General features: G+C 61.9%; 2 protein-coding genes, 1 long non-coding RNA gene and 1 other non-coding gene across 5 annotated transcripts; 2 read left to right on the top strand and 2 right to left on the bottom strand.

The window, feature by feature from the left end:
• Positions 1–215: 215 nt before the first annotated feature.
• On the top strand, positions 216–6,939 carry OTOP3 (otopetrin 3). The gene is made up of 7 exons (XM_090257589.1): positions 216–255; positions 1,218–1,616; positions 1,701–1,837; positions 2,369–2,427; positions 2,688–2,806; positions 4,400–5,163; positions 6,237–6,939. The coding sequence occupies exons 1-7, from the start codon at positions 216–218 to the stop codon at positions 6,405–6,407; spliced, it is 1,689 nt and encodes a 562-aa protein (XP_090113715.1). The 3' UTR covers positions 6,408–6,939.
• A 699-nt stretch (positions 6,940–7,638) lies between these two features.
• On the bottom strand, positions 7,639–8,195 carry LOC149999013 (uncharacterized). Its single transcript, XR_016514351.1, has 2 exons — positions 7,989–8,195; positions 7,639–7,943 (listed from the first exon to the last, which is right to left on the bottom strand). It is a non-coding gene; the product is annotated as an uncharacterized LOC149999013 (long non-coding RNA).
• A 10-nt stretch (positions 8,196–8,205) lies between these two features.
• HID1 (HID1 domain containing) lies at positions 8,206–25,277 on the bottom strand. 2 transcript variants are annotated; one of them, XM_090292797.1, is made up of 19 exons: positions 25,089–25,277; positions 19,823–19,972; positions 19,263–19,433; positions 18,221–18,337; positions 17,517–17,623; positions 17,198–17,314; positions 15,348–15,570; positions 15,103–15,159; positions 14,340–14,480; positions 14,063–14,153; positions 13,691–13,842; positions 13,514–13,592; positions 12,001–12,165; positions 10,682–10,909; positions 10,233–10,339; positions 9,681–9,761; positions 9,005–9,096; positions 8,687–8,845; positions 8,206–8,424 (listed from the first exon to the last, which is right to left on the bottom strand). In XM_090292797.1, the coding sequence occupies exons 1-19, from the start codon at positions 25,152–25,154 to the stop codon at positions 8,361–8,363; spliced, it is 2,367 nt and encodes a 788-aa protein (XP_090148923.1). In that variant the 5' UTR covers positions 25,155–25,277; the 3' UTR covers positions 8,206–8,360. The 2 variants fall into 2 exon arrangements, with proteins under 2 accessions (XP_090148923.1, XP_090148924.1); XM_090292798.1 differs by having other exon boundaries at positions 18,221–18,334.
• On the top strand, positions 23,212–23,361 carry LOC149999012 (U12 minor spliceosomal RNA). Its single transcript, XR_016507380.1, has one exon. It is a non-coding gene; the product is annotated as a U12 minor spliceosomal RNA (small nuclear RNA).
• Positions 25,278–25,333: the final 56 nt, after the last annotated feature.

Below are 25,333 nucleotides of genomic sequence, written 5' to 3'. Positions count from 1 at the left end.
GCACTTAGGACCCGGAGCCCAGAGCACCAGGGATGGGAGGGCAGGGCCAGGACCAAAGGATAGCACCTGGGGTGGCGGGGGGGGGATGAGGAGCCCCCCAGTTCAGCTCAGGAGACGCCTTCCCATCAGGACAGCGCCCAGCACCAGTGAGCGCCCCCTCCTCTCTGACTGAGCTCAGTCCCACAAGGAATGAATACCCAGAGAGCCGCGGGAGTATGCCGGACTCCAGGCCATGCCCCAAGCTGCGGCTATGGGGTGACCTAGATCTGGGTCTGAGAGACGGGTGACAAAGGGGTTGGCCTGAGGGAGAGCTTGGGGACAATGAGGAAGTAGCAGGAGATGTTCAGCAAAAGAGAAGGGCCAGGGATGATGTTCTCCGTGCTGGGCATTTATGGAGTTAGGGGGAGGTCATGCAGAGGGGGTCGGTTCTGTCGGGGTCAAGTGCAAGGCGCTCATGCTGATCCCAGCCTGCCCCATGCTCGTGGCAAGCACTGCAGATCAACCCCACAAGTGCTCCCCTAAGCCTTTAACATTAATGTTTCAGTGACCTATGTAATGTGTTTTTAAAAACTAGAACACTGAACTGCTGCCACTCATACCGTCCGGGAAGAAACTCCTATTATAAAGCTGGTGGGTGTCTGCTAGACCTTTACAAACTCCTGGAGGGACCCGTAACAGAATGTTATCTCAGACCATCAGGCCCACACTCAGCCTCCGGAGCCCCTCAGCGCAACCCTCGGGGCAGCTGTTACCTACAAACCAGTCAGGACAAGAGAGGAACTCAGGCGTGACATTCCTCCCAGAAGTCAGCGGAGCACAAGCTGCCTTTTAGCAGCAAAAAGTCACCGACATGGGAACTGCCCAGTGTGGCCAGGCGCGATGCAGATGCCCCTAGCTCCCTTGACAGATGCTATTATTCCACCCTGGGCTCAGGCACTGAGTCAGGAAGTGGGGTGGGGAGGGAGGAGACTGTCCTCAAGCCAGTGGGAACAATCCATGTGAATGTGAAGCACAAAGGGCTCCATACCCACCCACCCACCCGCGGTCTGTTGGAACCTCCCAGAGTCCTGTAAGGCAGATGGGCAGCTCCTATCACTGCCAGTGTTCTGACCAGAGAGGTTGCACAGTTTGCCCTAGGTCACACAGCAGTTAGGGACAGGGATGGAATGGAACCCAGGACAGCCTGGCAGCCAACCAGCACGTTTTCTCCCTCCCAGCCCCTGCTGAGGATGCACCTGCGGTTTCTGCAGCAGCTCCGGCCGAGGAGAACCTGGTGGGCATGGGGATCGAGGCAACGGGGGTCCCCGCCGCAGGCGGCCAGAAGTTCTGGCTGGTGAGGCACTTCTCACTGTTGCTGCGGCGGGACCGGCAGGCACAGAAGGCTGGGCAGCTTTTCTCCGGACTCCTGGCCCTCAATGTGGCGTTCCTGGGCGGCGCCTTCATCTTCAGCGTCATCTTCAATAACGTGGCCATCACACTGAACGACGTGCGGATCCTGCTGGCCGTGTTGAAGGTCGCCTCCCTCCTCTGGCTCCTCTACCACGTGGCCCGCACCGCCCGCTGGCCAAACGCTGTACTCTGCCTGGACCCCCATGCGGGGCCCGTCTGGGTGCGGGGTGAGTATTGGGGGCTGGGTAGATGGAGGGGTGAGGAGGGAGGGCCATTCCAGGGAGGTGCCACCGGCCGCCTGTTCCCGCCAGGCTCCCTGCTACTCTTCGGCAGCTGCACGGTCGGCCTCAATGTCTTCCGCGTGGGCTACGATGTGAGCCACATGGGCTGCGAGTCCCAGCTGGAGCTCATCTTCCCCGCCATCGAGATCGTCTTTATTGGCATCCAGGTAACGGGCCCTCCTGTCACCACGCTCTCACTGCCCAAGCCGCGTGGGCGTGCTCGCAACACACACCTACGCCCAGAAACAGCCGCACAGGCAAATCCCTGCAAGGCCGGGAGCGCGCGTGCACACCACCGCCCCCAGGGGTGCCCGCCTCCGCACACACCGTGCAGACACCTGTAAACCGGTCCACCCGCGCCGGCTTTCAAGTACTGAAATCACGAGCCGCCCCTCTCAGGCGTACCCCGCCCCTGCTGACTTTCCGTTCTGCACCAGGCCCTGTGTTTCCTTTGCGTCCCTTTTTCGTTTCGCCAAGAAGCAGGCCTTCTCTCAGAGGTAGGCATCTGAGGGCCCTTCTGGAGCCGAGGAGTCTGCGGCTCAGAGATATCTTGCCACTGGCCCAAAACCACACACAGGGACCCGGCGGGGCCAGGGTTCCAACCCCGGTCTCCTCGCTGAGCCTTCCATGGAAAAGCACACACCCTAGTCCCGCCCCTACTCTCCTGGGCCCTGGGCTCAAGGCCCTGTCTCTTTCAGACCTGGGTGCTCTGGAAACACTGTAAGGACTGTATTCACGTCCAGACCAACCTCACTAGGTAAGACGGGGGTGCCGTCTCTCCCTCCAGCAGCTCCTGGGGCTCCCCACCCCCCACAGCTTCCCTGGAAAGCCTGATTGTGGGGCTGCGGGTTAGTCTGGGAATGGTCTCAGGTGGCCCCTCGGCTGCCCCTCCAGATGTCCTCATGCCAGGTGGGATTTGGCTTTGAGCGAGGGTGGCCGCCCCAGACTCAGTGATGGTGAGGGCTGGGCATGCAAGGAGCCGGCCAGGCCGTGTGGGCAGAGTGGCATCTCCTGCAGGTGTGGCCTGATGCTGGCCCTGGCCACAAACCTGCTGATGTGGGTTTTGGCCGTCACCAATGACTCCGTGCACCGCAAGATCGAGGTGGAGCTCAATGGCCTCCTGGACAATTTCTCAGGTACAGAGGAGACCACGCCCCCCCACCCCAAATTCATGCCCCCTGCATGCACACACACATGCACACACACACCTACAGACTACACTTCCTCAAACGGGGGCATCTCAGTGGGCCTAGAGAGTTGGGAGAAACTCCAGGGGCTAGATCATGACCAAAGAGAAAGCAGATGCTTGCCAGTCCTCCCATCCTGCCCCCATCCCGTGCCGGCCTCACCAGATGCTGGCAGCCTGCAGCCCTGCTCCAGGCCCCACTCTGCCCGTCAGCCAGCTCGCCACTAATCCTGGCTGAGCTATTCACTGGTAAGTTCAGGTGCACACTCCACCCTGGTATTTGTATTTTACTTGCAAGAAGGCCAAATAGCCTTCGGGGCTGAAAGGAAAGTCTTCCCAATACAATTGTGGGTGCTTGGACTTATTAGGAGGGATGGAAGATTTCTGGGGAGAAGGAACTCTTCACATTGTTCCATGGACCCCATCCCCACCCGGCCAGTCTGACCCTTAGAGGTCATGTCCCATAAACCTGCACGGCTTACTTCTGTGGGACATAAAGCCACACCTGCATGTAGACAGCCCCACCAGCAGGCAGCGCGTCCTGACCTGTGCACAGCCAAGCCTTCCCGGAGCACCCACGCGTGGACACGCCCACGGCCCGGCCCATCGCGCGCCTGCAGCTGTGCGCCCACCTTCTGCCCTGAGCACATTGCGCAGAGGAGCTGTGCAAAGAGAGATTTTTGCAAAGAACATCACAGGTTGTTTTATTACTAAAGCCTCACACATCAGATGAGTAGAAGAACAAGGTACACCCATCCCCGGGCGCAATGACGGTGACCACTTCGCCATGTTTATTTCTTGGCCAAGTTCCTCACATTACCGAGGTCACGGCGTTTGACCTCAAGGCACTCTGGTGAGCGTCTCTGGTGTGAACACCTCTCCCTACACTTCAGCAACTTTATTATGAGTCTAACTAACCTCCTTAGCACCGCCCATCCTCGCTGTCAGTCTGCATGAACCTTCCCCGTCGGCTGTGAAACGCCTCCCATGATGGTGTCTTCAAACAGGCAACGCATTTGGTTGTTCAGTCTCTGTCTTCCTCATGACATCGAGATTGTCACGTTGCTTCCTGGTGGTGGCATTTGACTTGTTCTCCCTGCTTTTCCTCGAAACGAGTCTGGATTAGATTCAGACTAAACACTGTCGGCGCCAGCACCCCCCCCCCCCCAGAGGAGGCCGTGTGCTCTGCGGGCGCCTCACTGCGAGGCAGGATGCCTGGTTACCCCCAGGTGCGTGCTGCCAGGTCCTCCCGCTGCAGCACTACAGGTCTGTGCAGGTGACACTTGGCACCAAAGACATCGAGCATTCAATGCTTTTCATGAGCCTGACACCTGAAGTCTGGAGTCCCTTTGTAAAGGAATGACCGTCCTGTGATTTCCGATTTCTCTCTCTGGGCCTCAGTGTCCAGGCCTGTGAAATGCGGGGCGGGGCCCCTCCCACTGCTGGCCTGCTCCAGGGAGCGCACGGGGCTGATTTGTGCGGCTGCGTCCGTCAGAGCAAGGCCCACCTGAGAGTCTGTCCCCTGTCCGGCCCCCTCCCACAGGCAATGACACCAGTGCCTGCCTGTGCCTCAATGCCACGGTGTGCCAGGTCTTCCAGAAGGGCTACCTGATGCTCTACCCCTTCAGCACCGAGTACTGCCTCCTCTGCTGTGCCGTGCTCTTCGTCATGTGGAAGAACGTGGGCCGCCACCTGGGACCCCACGTGGGCGCCCGCCCCGGCCCCCCGCCTTTCCGCCTGCACGGGGCCGTCTTCGGGCCGCTGCTGGGCCTGCTGGCGCTGGTGGCGGGCGTGTGCGTCTTCGTGAGCTTCCAGGTCGAGGCAAGTGGCCCTGCCATCGCTCGCCGGTACTTCACCCTCTACTACGCCTTCCACGCAGCGGTGCTGCCCGCCATGAGCCTGGCGTGCCTGGCGGGCACAGCCATCCACGGGCTGGAGGAGCGGGAGCTGGACACGCTCAAGAACCCCACCCGCAGCCTGGACGTGGTGCTGCTCATGGGGGCGGCGCTGGGCCAGACGGGCATCGCCTACTTCTCCACCGTGGCCATCGTGGCCGCCCGCCCCCGCGAGCCGCTGCACCGCCTGATCCTGGCCTACTCGCTGCTGCTCATCCTGCAGCACACGGCCCAGAACCTCTTCATCATCGAGGGCCTGCACCGGCGCCCGCTCTGGGCGGCGGCCCCCGAGGGCCCGGCTGGGCGGCGGGAGGCTGACTCGCGGGCCTCCGCCCACTCCCACAGCCCCCTCAACTGGAAGCGGCGGGCGCTCAGGGAGCTCTCGCTCTTCCTCATCCTCTGCAACATCACGGTGAGTGACCCCGGAGGCGTCTGCAGGGACCTGGCCCTCCGGAAGGGGCGGTCAAGGTGCCTGCAGAGCGCATGGGCTGTCCCAAGGGTGACCGGCTTGCCCCTTTGATTGTCGAGGACACGAGCCTCTTTCCAAGGAGCTCTGTGACACTTGAGGGCAGAGAGCCCCCCCTTCCCCACTCCCTGTGGGGTGCCTGGCACCAAATGCAGTGCCCAGCGCACAGCCAAGGGCACTTAGTAAACAAAGATGCAAGGTTTTTACCCTCAGGGAGCTTCCGGCCTTGCTGGGGAGACGTGGGGGAGCAGTTAGGAAAGGACCAGACAGTTAGTTGTCCACTGAGGTCAGTCAGAGGAAGAGCTCAGGACGTGCCTGGTTTCCAAGACACCTTCCCATGGACGGTGTTGACAGCGGTGCCATCGCCGGCCCTCCACCGCAGGTGACAGCTCTGCGTCTCGTGAGCCATTACAGGGACTGCATGCCATGGGTGCTTCTGCCGCCCCTGGTTCACGATGGGGGAACTGGGGCTCGGGCTGTCTGACCTGCCATGGTCCCACAGCCAAGTGGCGGTGCTGGGACAACCCAGGCTGGCTGGCGCTCTGGTGGGTAATGACAGTGCTGGGAATACACCCCGGGTGCTGAGCGCCTGGTCCGAGCAGAGAATAAGTGATGGATTGGCCCTCAAGCGCAGCAGGGCCTCAGAGGAGGAAGTGTGGGCCTGAGCAGCCTAGGATGGCTTCTGGGAAGTTAGACCTGGGCCTTGAGAAAGGGGGAGAATCGGGCCGGGAGGCAGGGCCCCGGTGGGAGGGAGCAGGACAGCGGAAGAATGAAGCCGCTGGAAATCAAGGCACAGGGGCGCCCAGTGGGACGGAGCAGGTTGTAACATGGGTGGTGGCAACCTGGGGCCTCATGATCCATCCGGGGTTCAGGCTGGCAAGCCGAGGAGGGGCCGTGGTGGGTGAGAGGGACTTGGAGGGAAAGGGGCTGGCCCTGAAGGCGCCAGGGCGTGGGGTGTGCCGGAGGAGCTGTGCCCGGGAGCGCCCCTCCCCCACTCACCGCCCCGCTCTGCCCCCCAGCTGTGGATGATGCCCGCGTTCGGCATACACCCCGAGTTTGAGAACGGACTGGAGAAGGACTTCTACGGCTACCGGACGTGGTTCACCATCGTCAACTTCGGCCTGCCTCTGGGGGTCTTCTACCGCATGCACTCTGTAGGGGGGCTCGTGGAGGTTTACTTGGGGGCCTGAGGCAGAGCCCCGAGGTGCCAAGGCTGGGAAAATGGAGCCCAGAGTCTCTGAGCAGACACCCCCTTCCACGAGGGCTCAGGGAAGCCTGGGTTTCCCACAGCCCCCCCTTCTCCAGAGCCTCACTACAGGGGCAAGGCGAGTGGGTCACTGTTCACAACCCAAGACCAAGGGCAAAACCCGAACACCGAGCTTCTGATGCCCCCACTAAGGACAGCGCACACCGCCCCTGCTCACCACCACATCAGTACAGCCCGCGGGGCACCCAGGAAGCCCCACAGCTACTCCGGGAGGGCCGGCCCTAAGTGACTGAGTCTGGGGAGCATGGAGAGGGACCGCCCTGCCAGCCAGGCCTCTGGGGTCTGCCTCCTGCTGGGGGTAGGGTGCGTGGTCGGAGCTCGGCCCAGGGTATCCTGGGAGCAGGCGGCTGCCCTTCTCTCCCCACACAACCTAACAAGCTCATTAATTAGCTGCCAGGCAGGGTTCAACAGCTCTCTCCTGCTGCCATAAAGTCTTGTTTGTTTGATTGATTGCATTCGGGCTTCATGGTGTTTGTTCCCAGAGGCAGAGCTGCCTCTCTGGGAATGGTGGGAAGGGGCTGTCCTTGTGGGCAGGACTATGGGGTTGGGACAGTCCTGTTTCTGGGCCAGGAGAGATCTGAACCAGTTCTTGTCTGACCCAGGGGAGAGGCGGAGAGGGGGCTGGGCCCCCGAGTCCCGCCAGCCCTCGTCAGCACACCCTGCTCTGACACAGAGTCCAGGCGACACCACGGGGGCTGTGGCCTCTGGCTGCTGGGTCCTCTGAGCCCCAGGGCAGAAAGTTCAACTGTGACAGCCCATCCATCTCGCTGAGCCCAGGGCAAACATCGGACCGGGTGAGGCTGGAGGCGGTGGCCCCAGGCCCGCAGGCAGGCTTTGCAAGCCTCTGGGCACCTCCCCATGAAGCTGAGCACTGCCAATCGAGGGCCAAGGCCCTGGGAACCCCCAGGGCTCTTCCAGTGTCTGCCTGCGGCCAGCAGCACCCCTGGGGGCTGTGCAGAAAGCTGGGTGCGAGGCCCCTCACCTCTCTTGAGTGGGCTCTTTCTCTGGGTGGCCACCGCCCAGGAGTCCAATTCTCCACTGCACCCCCAAAAAATGACAAACACAGGCTCCCAGTCAGGCACTAAGGCCCTCTGGGGACTGACTCTCGGGGGCAGAATCCCCAACCCCCTGGGGACGAGAGCCAAGCACAGAGCGCCAGGGCATGGAGAGGCATTTATTGTGTAAAGAGGCCGATTGTGCGGAGCAAGGATTGGACTGACACACGTGAGTGAGGGGGAGCCAGAGGCCAGAGCCGGGAGGACAAGGGCAGGACAGACGGTGACATGGGCCCCCCACCAGTCCCCAGGCAGTGGGCGGGGGCAGGGAGGACCGCCCAGAGGCTCCTGCTCCCCGTTCCCTTTGCCCCAGTTTGCCAGGCTATATCCACTGACCTGGAAGAGTATAGCAGGACACCATCCACAGCCCACCCCAAGCCCCTAAAATGCGGGGGTCCCCCAGCCTGACTTTCACCGTCAGCCGGCCCCCAGCCTCCTCCTCAAGCAGCCTGGCCACAGGCCTTCCTCCCCCAGGCCCAGCACTGAGCCAGGCTGGGACCAGGTCACTTCCAGTTAGGAGACTGGACAGGCTCCCCTCACCCTGCCCAGTGCCTCATGGGACAGCCCACAGCCCCCTCTGGGGCAACCCCTAGGGCACAGTGACTGGATGGCCTCTGGGGATGGGTGGGCACTGAGGGGGAGCAGAGTGAGGTGGGGGCTCTCGGAGCTGGCGTCCCAGCCACACCGGGCCTCTGGGGCGGCCACCCAGGACTCGGCCGCTCTGCCAGCCCCTGGCGCTGACCACAGCAGTTAAAGCTCAGAAGGGCCCGTGGGTCGGCGGGCGGAGGGCGGGGGGACCAGGCCCCCGCAGGGTTCCATTCTCACACCCGCTGGATCTCAAACAGCTTCACGTCGGTGTCATACCAGACAGGCGGGTCCACGTTCCTGAGGAGGGCGTGGGCTGTCATCGGTGCTGGGGGCCTCGCAGGAAAGACCGTGGGCCTGCTAGGCAGGGGTAAGCCCAGACCCTCCCACCCTGCTGCCCCACCCTGCACCAGACAGGACCACCCTGGTTAACTGTCTTGGCATCAGCCCCACTGCAATGGTAGGACCCAGTGCCGAGGGCCCCAGTGAGCCCCGCCGGGCAGACCCCTGATAGACACCAGCGCCCCAGGCTGGTAACCGCCCCGCCCGCCCCGGGGCCCACCTCAGATAGATGACGCCCCACATGTAGGTGCGGAACCACATGGCCGTGCCCGAGTTGGCCTGGTACTTCCGGATGAGGATGGGGTGAGGCACAGGCAGCAGCCCCACCAGGGTGCCGTGTTGCAGGAACCTCAGGATCTCCGACTCGTCCGTCAGGCCCCTGCCAGGGAGGGGGGAGGGGTGGTCTCCAATCCCGTGGAAAGCCCCCCATGAAGGCCTGAGCTCACTGGGGACCCCGAGGCCCCTGCTCCCAGTCACACCACCACCCAAGCCCGAACAGACCCGTCTGCCCCCCGCCCCCGCCCCCCCACAGCCTCACTTGTCAATGCAGATCTTCTCCACCTGCGGAACCAGCACCTGGAGCAGCCTCATGATGGTCTGCAGCGGCAGCTTGGACTTCCAGGAGAGGACCTGGTGGGGCGGCGGCCAGGGCTCCTGAGCCCAGGAAAGCAGCCCCGGAGGATGTGGGGCAGGCCTGCCCCCTGCCCCAGAACTGCAGGCTCCCTGGCTAAAAGTGTCCCTGATCACCACGGCAAGGGCCTGGCGTGGGACAGCACCCATGAACAGTCACAGTTTTTCATGGTAAGAGCCGTGGCCTCGCATTGAGCACCTACTATATGCCAGGGCTGTCCCCTGGGATCCTCACAATGGGTGATCAGGTAGGGACATTTATTGTCCCCATGCAAGTGCCATTGGTGGTGACCTTGGGAAACACATAAGAGATGGGGCAAGGGACCCCGGGAAGGAAGCTGGAGAGGGTGGTTTGGAAAGCAAGTCCCTGCTGTGGGCTGCGGAGGCCCAGCCCGGCTCTCCAGAGGAAGCGGCTGAGTCAGAGGTGCCCAGGTCACAGCCGGGAGCACTGATCCCGAGTCTGGCCCCAGGCCCGCCCCTGGATTTGGACCCATTGCCATGGAGACTTGACTCACTGAGCTGCTCCTCGTCCCAGGAGCCCCGGACCCAGCCCCCCGGTGGGTGCCACCCACCCAAACCCTCACCCACTCCGACGTCGGGCTCCACTGCCCACTGGCTGACGCGCTGGACAGCCGCCGCTGCTCCCGCCAGGCCTGGCCGGGCTCCTGGTCCCAGGAAAGGAAGGGGAGTGGGGGTGGAGGAGTGGGTACAAGTGGGCACGCAGGGGAGAGAAGTAGCCCCTCTCCCTGCCCATCCCCCGGTCTGGACCCTGGCAGGGCAAGGGGGTCTCCCCACACTGGCCCACGTGCGTGGTGGGGGGTTGCACTCCCAGCTGAGGGGCAGCCCAGCCCAGCACCCTTTGCCCCGGGCCCCAGGCCCTACCCGGCCCAGCCCAGCTCAGTGACAGGGTTAGGGTAAAGGCCAGCGCCACCCCAGATAAGGCTGTTGGATGAGGAGTCTGAAGGCCCAGGGCTCGAGCCCGTGACCAAACAAAAGGGAGCAGTCTGTGAAAGCCCTCTCCCCAGGGAGCCGGCCGGGTGCCTGCCCTCTGCTGCGGGTGACTGACGCGGGAGGCCCTGGCCAGGAGGAAAGCGACCACTCAGCCCCACCCGCCCCCGGGCGTCCCCGCTGCCCACCTCCTCAGCTGGACTGCCGTCCGCGGAGCCCTGCTGGGCCGCAGGCTCCAGGGATCGCAAGGTCCCGTCCTCTGACACCTGGGACTTCTCTGTCAGCTTATCAATGCCTGCAAGGGGCCGGCGGGCGTGAGGACAGCTGCCCAGGGCCCCCTTGAGGCTCCCTCTTCCCTTCACCCACTTTAGAGATGCTGTGCCTGACCACCCAACGTTCCACCCCTGCACCCGGCGCCCCCAGAGGCCACACGCAGGCCTGAGGCCTAGTCCCCTCACCAGGCGTCCCCTCCCAGATGCCAGTGCCTCTGTCCCCACCCCAGTTGCCATCCCTGTCTCCTCAGTTTCCCAACTCAAGCCACACCCTTTGCCAGAGATGGGGTGACAGATCCCAGAGACCCCGCCCCTCCCCCAGCCACACAGGCACCCACACCCTCGGCCCCCTGCCAGTGCCAGACCTGGGGTGGCCACCAGGCTGGTCTTGAGGGTGCCGGGCTCGGCAGGGGCGGCGGGGCGCGAGCCCTCCATGGAGGCGCCCTCCTGGGAGCCGGTGCGGGACAGGGCTTCGGGCGCCCGCCGGCGCCGCTGCAGCGCCTTGTGGATGGCGGGCGGGTCCGTGGGCAGGTTGGCCAGCTGGTGGAAGACGTTGCGCTTCCGGATGATGGCATAGACCAGGTTGGCATTGCCTGTGGGGCGGGAGCACCTGGCCTCAGGGAGGCCCCTCGCCTCGCCCTCCACCTGGCGGGCTTCTCAGGACAGCGAGTTTGGAGGGCAGGAGGGTGTCAGCCCCCGGAAGAGGAGAATCGCCCAAGAGAAGAAGCCAGGGCAGGCTGGCACCCAGTGATGGGCACCAACTGTAGCTACACAAAGACTCTCCTCTTTGGAAAAGAGCTCCGGGGCCGAGGTCCCCCTGTGCCCCTCCCTGGGGCCTTCCAGACCCCCTTTCCACCCAGCACTAAGGGGTAACAGTTGGCAAAGCAGGGCTGGCCCAGCACGTCAGTGTATTCTGTCTCCCTGAGCCAGGTCACCGTGGGGTAAGGACAACCCTGATCGCCCCGCTCCGGGGGAGACACCCCAGCTGCCCAGCCCGCTTAGCCCTGGTGCACCTCCCGAGCTCCCTTCTCACCACACTGTCCCGCTTTTGGCTCAGCCTCTCACCCCAGGGCCTTTGCCCATGTCATCCTCCCCCAGATGCTTTCCTGCGCACATGCCCCTCCTTTTGGAAATGATAACTGCTCGTATTTAAGTGGCCAGGCGCTGTGCTGAGTGCTCCCTGTAGGTTATCTCACGCACCCTCTTGCCAGCCTCTGAGATGGGGCCTCTCGTGCTATTGTCATGACCACGTTACAAACAAGAACTGAGGCTCAGAGAGGTTCAGTTACATGGCCGCAGCCACAGAGCTAACAAGTGCAAAGGCCCTAATTCACACCAGGCAGCCCGCATTGGTGACACCCATCAGGGTCGGGCCACTCAGACCTCCCTGCCGTCAGATTAAGATGACCACCCAGGTGACCATCTGTTTAAAGCCCCCCTTTTGCCTCTCTCCCCAACTGTAAGGGCCACAGGGCAGGGAGCCTTCTGCTTCCTTGTCCGCTGTGCTCCCTGCACGCAGCACAGGGCATGGTACACAGCAGGTGCTCAATTAATACACGTTGGACAAACTGGGGGCAGTGGGGGCAGAGAGCTATTATCCCTTAGACAGGAAGGTCTCCTTGCCCACTGCCCACCCGGTTCCTGCCCCCGGAGCCCAGGCCAGGGGCTTGGGCAGGTGCCTCACCATCAAACTGGTACTGGATGATGTTGTTGAAGACCTCCAGGAGGAAGAAGACCAGGTGGTGGTTCTGGGCGGCAGAGAAGAGGAACCAGGTGGTAGAGAAGGCCTCCAGCAGGTGCAGCAGCTTGTTGGCAGCCACCATGGACAGGCTCTTGAGGTAGGGGGACACTGAAGAACAGGGCTCGGCTTATTCCTGGGGCCCCGCCAGCCACCGTGCATGTCCTGGGCCTGGGCAGGACAAGATGCTCCTGCTCCCAAGCCCTCCCCGCCCCCTGCCTGCAAAGTCCCTGAGAAGCCATCAAGAGCGCAGCAGCCCCAGAGGCCAAGGTCACCGGGCCCTGGCTTCTGCAGAGCCCCAGGAAGCAGTTTAGGCCCCACCCTCATCCATCTGCGTGTGGACAGCTGTACTGTTTATAAAACCACTCACGCAGGCCATGCTGCCCTCACCTCCCGACACCTCCTAGAGGGAGGTGGGACTCAGACAAAACCATCCCATTTTACAGACGAGGAAGCTGAAGCTCAGAGACATTTGTGAACTTGCACAAAGCTCTCCAGTTATAAAACGATTGGGCCGGAACACAAACTCAGGGTCTTCGGGCCTTGCTAGACTATGAAACTGATGTCCTCCATATAATTAAGTACATATTTCATGCACAGCCTGTGAGGGGGGACCAGAGATGAAACACTCACACAGCTGGGAGTCACACACTGACCTGTGCACGTTCTTGTCCCTCACTGAACTGGGGCAGGGACAGGCTGTCTGGTCCCCAAGGGCATTCTCCGAGCCCGCCACACTGAGCCCGTGCCCGGGGAAGATGTGAGGAATGGAGCCAGCGAGTGAGCAAGGAAGGGAGGGCTCCAGAGCTCACAGCCACGCTAGAGGCCCTGCACCACCCCGCAGCCTGGAGTCCAAACCAGACCACAGGGAGGCAGTCCCTCTCAGCCAGGACCACGGTCTCCAAAAGGCAGCCACGCTGACGTCATCCTGCCCCAGCCCACTGCCACCACCTGCTGGGCGGGCCCAGCCCCCCAGCTGACCGGAGTCCCCTCCCCTCCCAGGCAGTTAGCTGCCTGCCGCCTTTGATGGTGGGCCGGGCACATCCCAGCACCCGAGACTGAGCTGGCCGACAGAGTAGCCACAAGCCACATGGGACCAGCGAGCCCGGAAACATGAGTAGTCCCAACTGACACATGCTGCACATACGAACCACACACAAGATGCTGAAAACTGAATGCAACAAAGAATATATAGCATCTCAAGTGTTTGCAGGGGTTCCGTTGAGAAGATGCTCTTCTGGGTATAGTGGATTAGAGAATGTATATTCTAAAATTATTGTCACCTGTTTCCTTCCTTCCTTCTTTCTTTTTTAATGTGGCTGCTAGAAAACTGACCAGGCCCGGGGGGCCGCCCCCTCCGCCTGCCGCGCAAGGCGGGTTTGACCGGGAGCGCCGGCAGGTGAGCCTGTGGCCTGGCGCCCCTGGTGGAGAGCCGGGGGAAGGCGGGCTCCGCCCCTACCGTTGACGACGATGGTGAGCAGGCAATCGAAGAGGGGCTGCAGCCGCTGGTGCCCGCTGGTGATGATCTTGTGGAACACCTGTGCGGGGGCGGCAGGGGGGCGGCCATGGGGTCCCCTCCGTCTCCAGTCTCAGCCAAGGGGACCTCACCGCCGTGCACCCCGGGGGGCCCCCTTACCACAATGAGCAGGTCCGCATGCGTGCCCGTGAAGACCGGGATGTCCATGGGCACGCGCACCGAGTAGGGCTTGTTCAGCCGCACCCCAAAGTTCCGCTCCCCACTCAGAAGCAGCAAGATGAAGACACCAATGTGCATCAGGCCCACCCGAGCTGCAGCAGGTGGCATAGGAGGCTGTCACCATACGGCGGGGGGAGGCGGGGAGGGGGGAGAGAGCGAATGGGCAGGATCCCATCCTGGGGGGACTGGAAAAAGCCCTCCTCAGGGCACCAGGCCTGAGCTCCCGGGACACAAACAGTCTGGCCGGGCCACCCCTCTTCAAGGAAGCCCCCATCCTATGCCCACCCTGTCCTGCACGCACCCCGGCCTTACATTGGTCTGCTCGGGCATCGTTGAGGAAGTAGAGGATGGGGACCAGAATGTCAAGTACATCGCTGCTCTTCAGCACGAAGAAGAGGAATTTCTGGGGGCGGGGGGAGGCAGGAGGGAAGAGGCAGGCAGGCTCAGAGGCAGGGGCAGCTCTGCCCCGCCCTCTCTCCTTCCTGGGAGTCTCCCCAGACACTGTCCCTTCCCCTGGCCTATACTGAGTAGCCACTGCCCCCAAGGGCAGACCCCTGCCCACCAGGCTGGGCCCCCGCAGCAGGCCCACCTTGTTGAAGTCACAGAGCTTCCAGAAGAGGACCAGCAGCTCCTGGTGGAACTGGATCTTCTTGGTGGAGTTGGGCAGGTAGGTCTGGAGCAGGGGGTTGGAGAGCAGCCGGGCTATGCCCTTGAGGATGAACTGGAAGTCCTGGGAGGAACAGCGGGGGCCTGTCCACTCCTGCTCTCTACAAACACCTCCTCGCTCCCCCCAAGCCTGGACCCATCCCGAGAGGCTGAGGGGCCCAGATTCTAACATCATCAATAGCTGCCAAGTCCAAGGCCGGCCTGGAGGGGCCCCTTCCCTTCTACCAAGAGCACCTACTCCATGCTGGGCTGTGCTCTTCACAAGGCAAGGGAACAGCTACTGTCCCCACATTTCAGATGCAGAGATTAGAGCTTTGGGATCACATAACCGCGTCCCCAAGATCACAAGACACGTGAACTAAGGTCTGCCTGGCTTTTAAGTCCACTACATTCTCCTCCCTTGACCTTTGAGAAACTTGACATCAGAGCCACCTCCTCCTGGAAGCCTTCCCAGTTACCTTCACCAGTTGAGGCCATCAGCCCTTTCTGCACCTTGAAAGCCTTACGGTCCTATTGTCACTGCTTTACTGGTGTGGCCCGAGGCCATGGGAACTATAGTTTCTTTATGTATGGGCCAGGGGTTCCCCACCCCTGTCTCACCTGCATCCCCTCAACCCCAGCAGGGCCACAACCACTGTGGGGTGGGCATTGAGAAGCCCCCTCAACAAGAGCAGCACTAGACTCACCTCCTCACGGTGGATTCGGGACAAGTAGTTCACGAACAGGTTCTCGGGCCCTGGAGGCTGCCAAGGGTGGAGCTGGAGTGAGCAGGTGCCCCGACCCTCTGCCCTTTCCCCAGGCCTAGGTGTCGGCAGCTGTGTCCCCCTGGCCCCCAGGCTCACCACGAGGTGCCCACTGGGTACGCCACACCCAGCTCTGCTAGAGGGGGTGCTACCTGCCCAGAAGCCCTGTCTGCCCCTCCCATTCTTACGTCAGTGTCGTCCATGGCAGTGCCTGCGGTGGTGCCATCTACCGTGGGGTTGGCGCTAGTGGCACTGTCATGGTCCAAGGTGACGATGAGCACCTGGGCAGCCTCCTCCACCAGGGGCTCCCGATAGTCGGAGAAGAGCAGGTGGTTGTAGGGGATCCCGTAGCCCACAGGGTCATAGGCACACACGGTGTTGAGCAGGGAGGTGAAAAGGGGCAGGGCGTGTCTGCAGGGAGAGGAGTGGCGGGGCTGCAGAGACCCCAGCAGGCCCAGCCCTTCACCCACCCCTGCCAGACACTCTGGAGAGGCAGCTAAGCCCCTCGTTCAACACGTTTCAGTGCCAGCCCTGGGCTGGGGGCCGAGCAGCAGGAGCGGGCGCTCTTCCCTCCCTGAGTAGAAGGGCCCTTCCTGCTGCTTGCCTGCATCTGGGACCTGCACCAGGCTGGGCCAAGGGCAGGAGCACTTTATTACCAAGAGTGGTACGGGCAGTCAGGAGGGGCTCTCTGCAGGAAATTGTAGCCTGTTCTGTTTTATTTTCCCACAGGCTTTATTTTTTAGAGGCTTTATTTTTCAGAGGTTCACAGCAAAATTGAGGAAGGTACAGAGGTCCCATATACCCCTGCCCCTACCTATGCACAGCCTCCTCCACTCTTAATGCACCTACATCGACCCAAAGTCCACAGTTCCCACCAGGATTCGCTCTCGGTGCCATGCAGTCTACGGGCTTGGACAGATGTATGGCATGCCCTCCGGTTTTTGAGGGGCAGGTATCCCCACTTGGGGCTTCTGGGAAGGGGCTGGCAGCCCACAAGGTGGTGGGCTTCCCCTCAGGAACCAGGACACATGCTCAATCACCCAGCTCCCAGGTCACAGAACGACTCCATTCAGAGATTTGTTAGGTGTCAGGGTTCAAACTCCTCGTCTTACAGATGAGGGAACTGAGACCAGAGAGGGTAAGTGCGTGGCGCAGACGGCCATTTGCCCGGCAAGGCTGGTGAGAAGGAAAACTGGCCAGCTTTTGGCTGTGGCTGGTGGAGGGAGTCACCTGGGTCCCTTTCCAGGGTGTTTGGGGGGGGGGCTGGCCTGGGCAGGGGACCAGGAATATCTGTGGGAGGAGGCGTGCCATGTGGGCATCAAAGCCTGGAAGTAAGAGGGTGAGCCAGGACCCTTGGGGACACTAGCTTCTGTGCTGTCAGCAGAGCTCCGGGCACAGCTGGAGTGCCTATACCTGCCCCACGGACTCAGTCCCACCTCGTGGCACCTCCTGTCTCCACGGGAGCCCCGCCGCCCATGAGCGCCCGCCCCCACGCGGGCTGCGCTTGGCCATCGCCACGCCCCCTCCCCCTCCCACCGTCTAAACTGCACTGCCCGACACAAGTCACGGGCGGGGCCTGGGAGCCTACCACGTGGCTGGCCCACATTTAGATGTGTGGTGAGTGGGGACTACACGTCTGATTTTGAAAACTTAGCCTGAAAGGGGAATGGAAAACATCTCAATAATTCGTATAGTGATTACATGTCAAATGCTAATTTGTCGGGTACGTAAGGAGATATCAAACATATTATTACAGTTAACTTCCCCTGTTCTGTAGTTACGTTTTACTATCACTGCTGGCAATGTTTAAGTTGCATGTGCCATTCACATTCTATCTGTACTCGGTGGAGGATGCAGGCACGCATCCCCCCGGCCCCCCGAGTGGGACATGGGACAGCGCGGCGTAGGTGCGGCTGTTGTCACAGGTGATCACCACCAGGGGCGGCACTGTCCCTCGGATAAGACTCAGGGAGGGAGCGCGGCCTCAGTCCTTCCTTAAGGAGGAAGGGGAGGGAGAGAAAGGCCAGGGGCCCCTCACCTGTTCTCCGTGGAACAGAAGAACTGCACCCACGGGCTGGTGCTGCCACTGTCCGGAGCTGGGGGCAGGTACATGGCCTCAGAGAAGCACGTCAGCAGCAGCTTCAGCAGCTCCGTCCTTGGGGAGGGAATGCGATACCTGAGGATCCCCGTTCTCCGGGCGGGGCGCGCCCACCTGCCCAGCCCCAACTCCCCTCCATGGAAAGAAGTGGTCCCCTTTCATCCCTGTGAGGCTGAGGCTGGGTCCTGAGGGGGCAGGGTCTCCGTAAGGCCCCAGGCATGGCCCCCTCCAGCCACGAGCTAGACCCAAGGGAGCTCACCGGTTCGTGTCATGGATGTAGCTGGGCTGCGGGGAGTGAGCGAAGCCCACGCCGGCCTCCCAGATGTATTCACAGCTGTCCAGGGAGTGCACATCCTCCGCGGAGTCCTGGGGACAGAGTCAGGGGGAGATCAGGCTGGGAGTGGCCAGCCTAAGCCCCCCACTGCCCCTGGGGCAGAAGCCGTCACAATGCCCCGGGGACGAATGCACAAGGGAGAGATGAGCGTTCTCAGCCTCTCAAAAGCTTATTTTTCTTCTATTTGCCTCTTTTACCTGCTCAGTCCAGTTTGAGACAAGGAGAAAGGGAGGGAGGGGAATGGAATTGGCCATGTCTGGTGGTATGTGTGGGGGTGGGGGGCAGAGAGCACTCAAGGTCAAGGCCATGGGCCCATGGAAAATGAAAGGGCCAGGCCTTATGTGCCCAAGCCCCACACCCCACTCACCACCCAGGCGAAGACAATGGGAGCCTGTGCCCAGCCTCCCGGATGCAGGGGGCAGGGCTGGGCACCAGATGGCTCCACTCCAGCTGTGCCAGTCACCACCCCTCCCTGGGACCAGGCATGCCAGGCAGTCCAGCTCTCCCTGAGCGGCCCTGCCCCCCAAAACATTCTGCTCAAGGGAGCTTCAACCAGCCCCAACCCAGAACCAGGGACCCCCCCGACACCCCCCCCCTGACCAGCCCGGGTGGACATGGGCGGTGCTCACCACAGTGCTCCTCCGGTGACTCTGGACCGTGAAGTCTGGGCAGAAGAGCAAGTCAGCAACGGCCAGGAGCAGGGACTCAGCCAGGGGCCGGGCGTTCTCATCATCATCCTCTCCCTGCTGGGGACACAGCATCCAGGGGCCACCTCAGTGGGAGCTGGCCCAGGAGGGGTGGCCCCAGGACTTGGGGAAGGGGAGGCGGGTGGGGTCTGGGCCCAGGCAGTCACTGCGACAGAGCCTGGAGGGGTTCAGAGCAGTGAGGAAACCTCCCACTAAGTGGGAGGGGCCGGGCTGTGGCCCCTAAACTCTGGAGCCTCAATCCTGGGTCACCCCTTGCCTAGGTGCCTGGAGATGCCCTCAGGGAGGGAGAGGGTTCAGCTGCTCTGTCCCCATCTCTGCCTAGCTGTAGGGCAGAGACCCCTGTGGAAGGGAAACCCAGGGCTTCAAGAGGAGGAGGTGATCCCCACTTCCCCTACCCTGCACTTCCCAGATCCCAGGAGAGATCAGGAGGAAAGTGGCCAGCCCTGCACCTGGTTCTCTCCCCGCACCTGGTTCTCTCCCCGCACCTGGTTCTCACCCCGCACCTTGTTCTCACCTCGCACCTGGTTCTCTCCCTGCACCTGGTTCTCACCCCGCACCTGGTTCTCACCCCGCACCTGGTTCTCGCCCCATACCTGGTTCTCACCCCGCACCTGGTTCTCGCCCCATACCTGGTTCTCACCCCGCACCTGGTTCTCTCCCCGCACCTGGTTCTCTCCCCGCACCTGGTTCTCTCCCCGCACCTGGTTCTCGCCCCATACCTGGTTCTCACCCTGCACCTGGTTCTCGCCCCATACCTGGTTCTCACCCCGCACCTTGTTCTCACCCCGCACCTGGTTCTCACCCCGCACCTTGTTCTCACCTCGCACCTGGTTCTCACCCTGCACCTGGTTCTCTCCCCGCACCTGGTTCTCTCCCCGCAGCTGCTTCTCTCCCTGCACCTGGTTCTCACCCCTTCCACACAACTCCACCTCCCGTCGAGTCCCGCGCCACCAAGCCCACAGACCCCTCCTCGCCCTGCCCCGGGCACTGTGGACCAGAAGAAGCCCCTCCAGTCTGGGTCCTCAAAGATGTAGGGTAGCACACGGGTGAGAAGCCGGCTGCAGTTCAGAACAATCTGCTTCTCCTTCTCCGAGTGGCAGCCGCTTTCGGCTCCCTGCACCAGCTTCTCGACAGCCTGCAGGATGGGCAGAGGGGCACACTGGAAGGGTGGGGAGCGGGGCCCTGGCACTTGGCTCAGGATGGGTACCCCAGGCTCCAGAGGGGGAGATGCACCAGCCCACAGGGCCACCCCTCCTGACAGGGTCAGCCAACCCAGGTGGACGGGACATGGACCAGCCCACCACTCACTGGCAGAGACCTTGCTAAGAGACCACCCAGCTGAGCCTCAGTTTCCTTATCTGTAAAGTGGTGGCACTAACAGTAGCAACTGCACAGGCCTGGGTGCTGGGGGCACGTGCTGGGGGCCTGCCTCTCAGACCACAAGGTGGGGCCAGCTTCAGTCTCCCCAAGAGAGTGGTAAGTAGCTCAGCGGGGCGTGGCAGTGAAGGGCCAGGGACCGCTCACCTTGTAGCACAGAGTGGCCAGGTTGGAGGGCGACTCCTCCCGCACAGCCCGGATCTCCGCCGCCGGCACCAGTGCAAAGACATCCTGCACCGAGGTAGCTGAGTCTGCCCAGAACTGGTCCCAAAAGGCATCATCGGTGGCTTCCACAGGCTGTGGGGGAGCCCAGGGCTCAGAGTTGCACACTCCCTTGTGAGAGGGCCCAGGGTTTGCCAACATGTAGCCAAGGAAGCCCCCAAGAGGGAAGCCATGGCCCCGCTATACCCCATCCCTGCTGATGCCCAGGAGCCTTCCCATGTGGGGGACATCCTTCGGCCACTATGAGCCCCGGTCAGCACAGGCAGGCCGGGGACACGCAGAACAGATGGTCAGGGATCAGCTGGGCATTGAGTCCTGCAGCCGAAGCCCAACCCCGTCCCTGAGGGACTGAGTGACTGTTCACTTCTGGTAAGTTACCATCCTCCTCTAGTGGGGCCTCCCCAGCTGGAGACATTCACAGGCCACAACACTAGGTCAAGTGCCCACAGACCAGACCCAGGCTGTGCCCCTCCCCCGAGGAAGGGGACAAGAGAACACGCTCATTTCTATCCACCCAAGCTGCCCCCTCGGCCCCAGCCTCCGCCCTCACCCAGCACCCCCAACAGAGGCCAAATCCAAAGGAGTCAGCCTCACGGCTCTCTGACCGCACCTGCTCCGCTGGTCGCTCCTCCAGGCGCGCACGGACACCGCGACTCAGGCCAGTCTCGCCAGAGCCCCATCTCCAAACGCGCCTCCTCAATCCTGGCTCCGTACTGCCCACCCCACACCCACAGCCCAGCGCCAGAGGCGCAGCTGGCTCAGCAAAGGCCCCTGGGGCTCCCCACTGCCTGCAGGATGGAGCCCAGACCTCAGCCAGAGCGCCAGCCAAGGCCTTACCTGAACACACCTACATGCATGCGTACTCACACATGTATATGCATGTATGGACATCTGTACTTGCTATCTCTACAACACAACCCTGCTCGCCTTTGCTCAGACTGCCCCCTCTTCCCAGCGCCCACCCCCCCAACACATTCTGAAGTCCCACCAGGCCCCCTGAAGCAATACGCCTTAAACCCACTGTTATGCCTTTTGAATCACATGGACAACCGATGTGAATCATAAACTCCGCTTCTAGGGATATTTCCTAAGGAAGTGATCGGAGATACTGATGCGTGTGTAAGGATGATAACTGAAGTGTTATTAAAACTTTGGGATCAACCTAAATAACCAACAACTGGGAGATGCTTAAAAAGTTAAGGCCCATTCATACAATGGCATATCATGTGGCCGTCAGAATCATGCTCTCAAAGCACATTAATGAACGGAAGATGCTCCGTGTCATGTTATGTGAGAAAAAACAAGACATAAAACTATAGGATGGCCACAATTGTGTGTTAAATTATACAGCAGTAACAGTCTAGAAGAAAATGGCAATGATCTCTCTCGGTGGTTTTTATTTTTTCTTTATGTTTCTCTAAAAGTGCAGTGTTGCCATTTTCTCCCCTTTGGGTGCTCATCTGCTGAGGGCCAGGGCATCCGGGCTCGCTCACCCTTCGGGAGAGCGTGTCCTGCCAGGCCCCCACCCCCCCAGTCAGCCTCAGCTTTGCCTTCTCTGAAAGGGCTCACCAAGCCCTATTGCCACAAACCCACGTGTAATACGCATTACCCTTCTAACCAGAAAATACATGTCTTAAAAAATAGTTCTGTTCTCTGAAGCCATTTCCTGCCAGAAGTCTCCCAGAGCTCCAGACTGACGGGCTTGCTTCCGCCTGGGGACCCCCCTCCCTCCTCACTCACTCACTCACCACAGCCCCTGACCCCGTGGGTCCTGAGGCCCCTCTGGGCCGCCAGCCCTTCCCACCTGGCCTACGGCATATGGCAGATGATCAGGCAATATTTGTTCAGCTAAGGGCTGTAATTCCTCCTACAGATCCCTCAGCCCAGTCGCTAGGCAGGGCGGGGGCCAGTGGGGCTGTCCACAGCCAGGGCCGGGCTTGCGAGCTTCGCCAAGGGCCACGTGTGCCCTGGCGCCCTCCATGCAGCACCCCCCTGAGCTACAGGGCAGTGTGTGGCCTGGGCCCTCTGGGAAGGCCTGGCATCGGGGCCGCTCAGTCCCAGAACTGGTAGAGCCAGTTAGCTGGGAGAGAGGAACAGAGGCCGAAGGAGGGGCCCTGGGGCTGGGGTTTGCTGGCCAGGACAGCTCTCTTACAGTTACTGGATGGCCAGGGTGGGGTAGGGAAGGACATCCCAGAAAACGTGCAGAGCCGCCCCCCAATCTGGGAGCCCTTCTGGGAAGCTCCCATCTCTACACCTTCCCTGCTTCCCAGGTAACCATGCCCCTTAAAGGGGCGGAAATGTATCTGAACACCAAGGAGACTTGGCCTCTGATCTAGTTCCTCGGGCAAGTGTGCCCAGGGTAGCCCAGCCCTGAAACAGAGGAAAGTCCTAGCTGTGGGAGCCGGCCTTGAACTTCAGGAGTGGTGATTTTCACCTCCCGCATCCTCAACTGGTCCCACTGTGGCTTGGACACATCAAGTTGGTGACCATTACCAAGCTAGCCTGATGCTACAGGTATTGGCCAGGGTCACTGGGGCCACTTAGGCCTCTCAGGGGAGGGACAGGACTCAGTTCCTGCCTCAGTTAACCCAGATGGGCTCTACCCAGCCCAAGGAAGCTCTAAAATCCAAGCCAGTTTCCTTGAAAAGAGTATTTTCAAATACTCAGGTGGGCAGGCCCCCACCGCCAGGGGCACCAGGGGCTGAGCTGCCCTGGGGGGAAACCAGATATTCTCACACCAGCGCTGCTGTGACCTGCTCAGGCCAGTGTGCCCAGAGGCCTGAGGGACCAGCTGGATCTTCTGAAACCTCTCTGGAGGGAGGAGGGAAGGACCAGCAGAGCCCCAGCCTGCTGAGGGTGACCGTGTCACTGCAGCATTCACACACACATACATGTGCACACATGTAAACATGGGCCTGCCAGGTCTCAGCTGCCCAGCAGCAGAGAACCTCCAAACAGGCAGGACCAGGGAGAGGGTCCAGGTCTGGGAAGGACCCCTTCAGGGCCCCACCCACCTGGGAAGGACTCAGGAAACGCAGGGAGAGCCACCAGCCCTCAGGACCAGGGGCAAGCCCAGCCCGGGGCAGGAAGAAAACAGGATGCAGCTCAGGAAGGCTGAGCAGGGGCAGCTCAGGCTCAGGCCACGGGAAAAGGCGCAGGGCCGGCGCGTTGGCTCACCGCACAGCCTCTGTGGGCCTGGGGCTGGGGGTGCCCTGTGGACCCTTGGCCTGAGTCTCCTTGGAGACATGAAGTACCAAGATCTGAAGTGAACATCTGGGATGTGGTCCTCACTCGCAAGCTACCCAAGACAGGCCACGCCTTAAACTTATGAGTAAGGACAATTACGATTCGGGGTGACGCCGGAATCCTCACTGCTAATGTGAGACAAACTTTCGAGCGGGTAAAGGTTGCCCCTAAGGTGGCCCGCCTACTTTGCAGGATGCCTGGGTGTCGCGATCTGCCTGACCCTTAAAAAAAAAAAGACAGGTCACTACACAGGACCCAAGCTTTCAGCCCCTGAGGGCCTCTCCCAGCAGGCGGCCCAGGCCACCCCCCACCTGCAGTGTCCCAGTGCTCCCGGAGGGAGACCCAGGCTGGTCTCGGGCTCCAGCCCTGTCCGAAGCTGACACACTACCCGCCGCTGGGAAACGAGACCGCAACACCTCAGTCAGATCCATCGCCGTATTTTGGGGAGGGGGCGAGAGCAGGTAGGAATGGAGTCCACCCAGATCCTTCGGGTCCCGGCTGAGCTAGTCCTGCTTGCCCAGCAAAGGGCCCTGGCAGCCGAGCCAGCAGCCCAGAGTTCATTTCTCCACCAAGGTGCTTCCCTCGGCAGGCAGGTGAACACAGGCGCCTCCCTCCCTCTCTTCTCTGTGGGCCCACATTGGGGGGCGGGCCCACCTCCCACCCACAGACCTAGCAGCCCCAACCCTAGAGAGCCAAGTGCCAGAACTAACCAGGAGCCATGGGAGAAGCGGAGAAGCAACAAGGGACAAGGTCTGGTTTCCATCAAACCTTCTCAGCCGGGCAGAGCTCTCCAGAGGCCCTGGCGTTTGCCAGTCCCTGACCTTTCTCCCACGGGAACGAGAGAGGGTGGGACCAGTGGTCTGGCCTCTGGAGTTGTGACCAGCTAGCTGGCTGTGGGGAAATGGCTCCCTCCATCCCACCAACTGCCAAGGGCAAGACAGAGCCCCGGGTGGGGTGGGGAGGGGTGGGACTGAGAGTACAAAGGCAGTCCCAGATGGCAGCAGGCCCTGGCTCCCTTGAAGTGGGGGATATGGGGAGCCAGCATCTCTGTGGCCAGAATGGCCTCACTCAAAGGGTGAGGAGAGAAAGGGTGGCAGGGAAGCAGCCTTGGTGGGGCCAGGTCCTGTTCGTGGGAGCAAGGAGGTGGCTTCTGTGTCGCTTGTGGGGGGGTGGGTGCAGGCATGGACTAGGCTGCAAGACACCCCCAGACCCCTCACCAGCAGGTCAAGGGCAATCTGGAGGTTTCTCAGCCCTGACCCGGGACACAGAGGGTGCCTGAAACACAGCCACCCCCACGCCTGGGTCTCAGAGGAGAAGTGCCCTTCAAAAGTGGTCTCAGCTGGAAAACGACTCTGTGGGCCTGAGAACAGGGCCCCTTGCCAGGCTGCTGGGCCTTCCCTACAGTGGGCATCGGCCAGGGCCCAGCGAGGCTGCTTCCCGGGCGCACCAGCTGCTTCCCCGACCAGGGCGCCGCCGGCCCAGCTTTGTTTGCATTGAGTCAGCCGGGTCTGTGCGTCCGGGACCCGCGGGCACCGAGGGGCAGGGAGGGAAGCGGGGAGGCGGATGAGTGGGTGGAGGAGGAGAGAGGCTAAAGATGCAAAGCTGGGGAGCGGATGGGGTAGGGATCCGGCAGGGGCGGCAGCGGCGACGCCCGCTTGGAAAGTAGGCACACGTCAACCTAAGGAAGGTGCCAGCAGCGGCTGCGGGGACAGGAATATTCCCGGGAGAGAAGGCTGGGGGTGGGGGACTGAGCTAGGGGATGGAGCCCGGGGTACAGGCCAAGGTGTTCGGCTCCGACCCTGGCGTCAGTGTCACCCACAGACCCAGCTGGTCCCCCCATCTCAGGGCCAGCCAAGTTCGCGCAGCGACACCCCCCCACCCACCGCCGGGCCAGCCCAGCCCCCAGCCCGGTAGGTGGGTAGCGAGGCCGGGGCCCAGGGCGCACCTGCGTCTTGGTGGTGAGCTGGATCACTGCCTTTCGGAAATTCAGCTTGGAGTCGGCCGACCCCATAGCGTTGGAGCCCGATTCGGACCGGCCCCGGCCCCGGCTCAGGATCCAGCGCCAGCGCCGCGGCCCCCGCTGCTCTCTCGGGGAGCGGAGCGGAGCTCAGCCCAGCACAGCACAGCACGGCTCCCCGCCCGCCCGCCAGCCAACCAGCCAACCAGCCCGCCCGCCCGGCGTCGGCCCCG

This window comes from Furipterus horrens, unplaced genomic scaffold, assembly GCF_987537825.1.
Source record: "Furipterus horrens unplaced genomic scaffold, mFurHor1.1.pri manual_scaffold_11, whole genome shotgun sequence".
Classification (NCBI taxonomy): Eukaryota; Metazoa; Chordata; class Mammalia; order Chiroptera; family Furipteridae; genus Furipterus; species Furipterus horrens.
The sequence above is the reverse complement of the archived record's forward strand: the minus strand, read 5'-3'. Positions and strand labels throughout refer to the sequence as shown.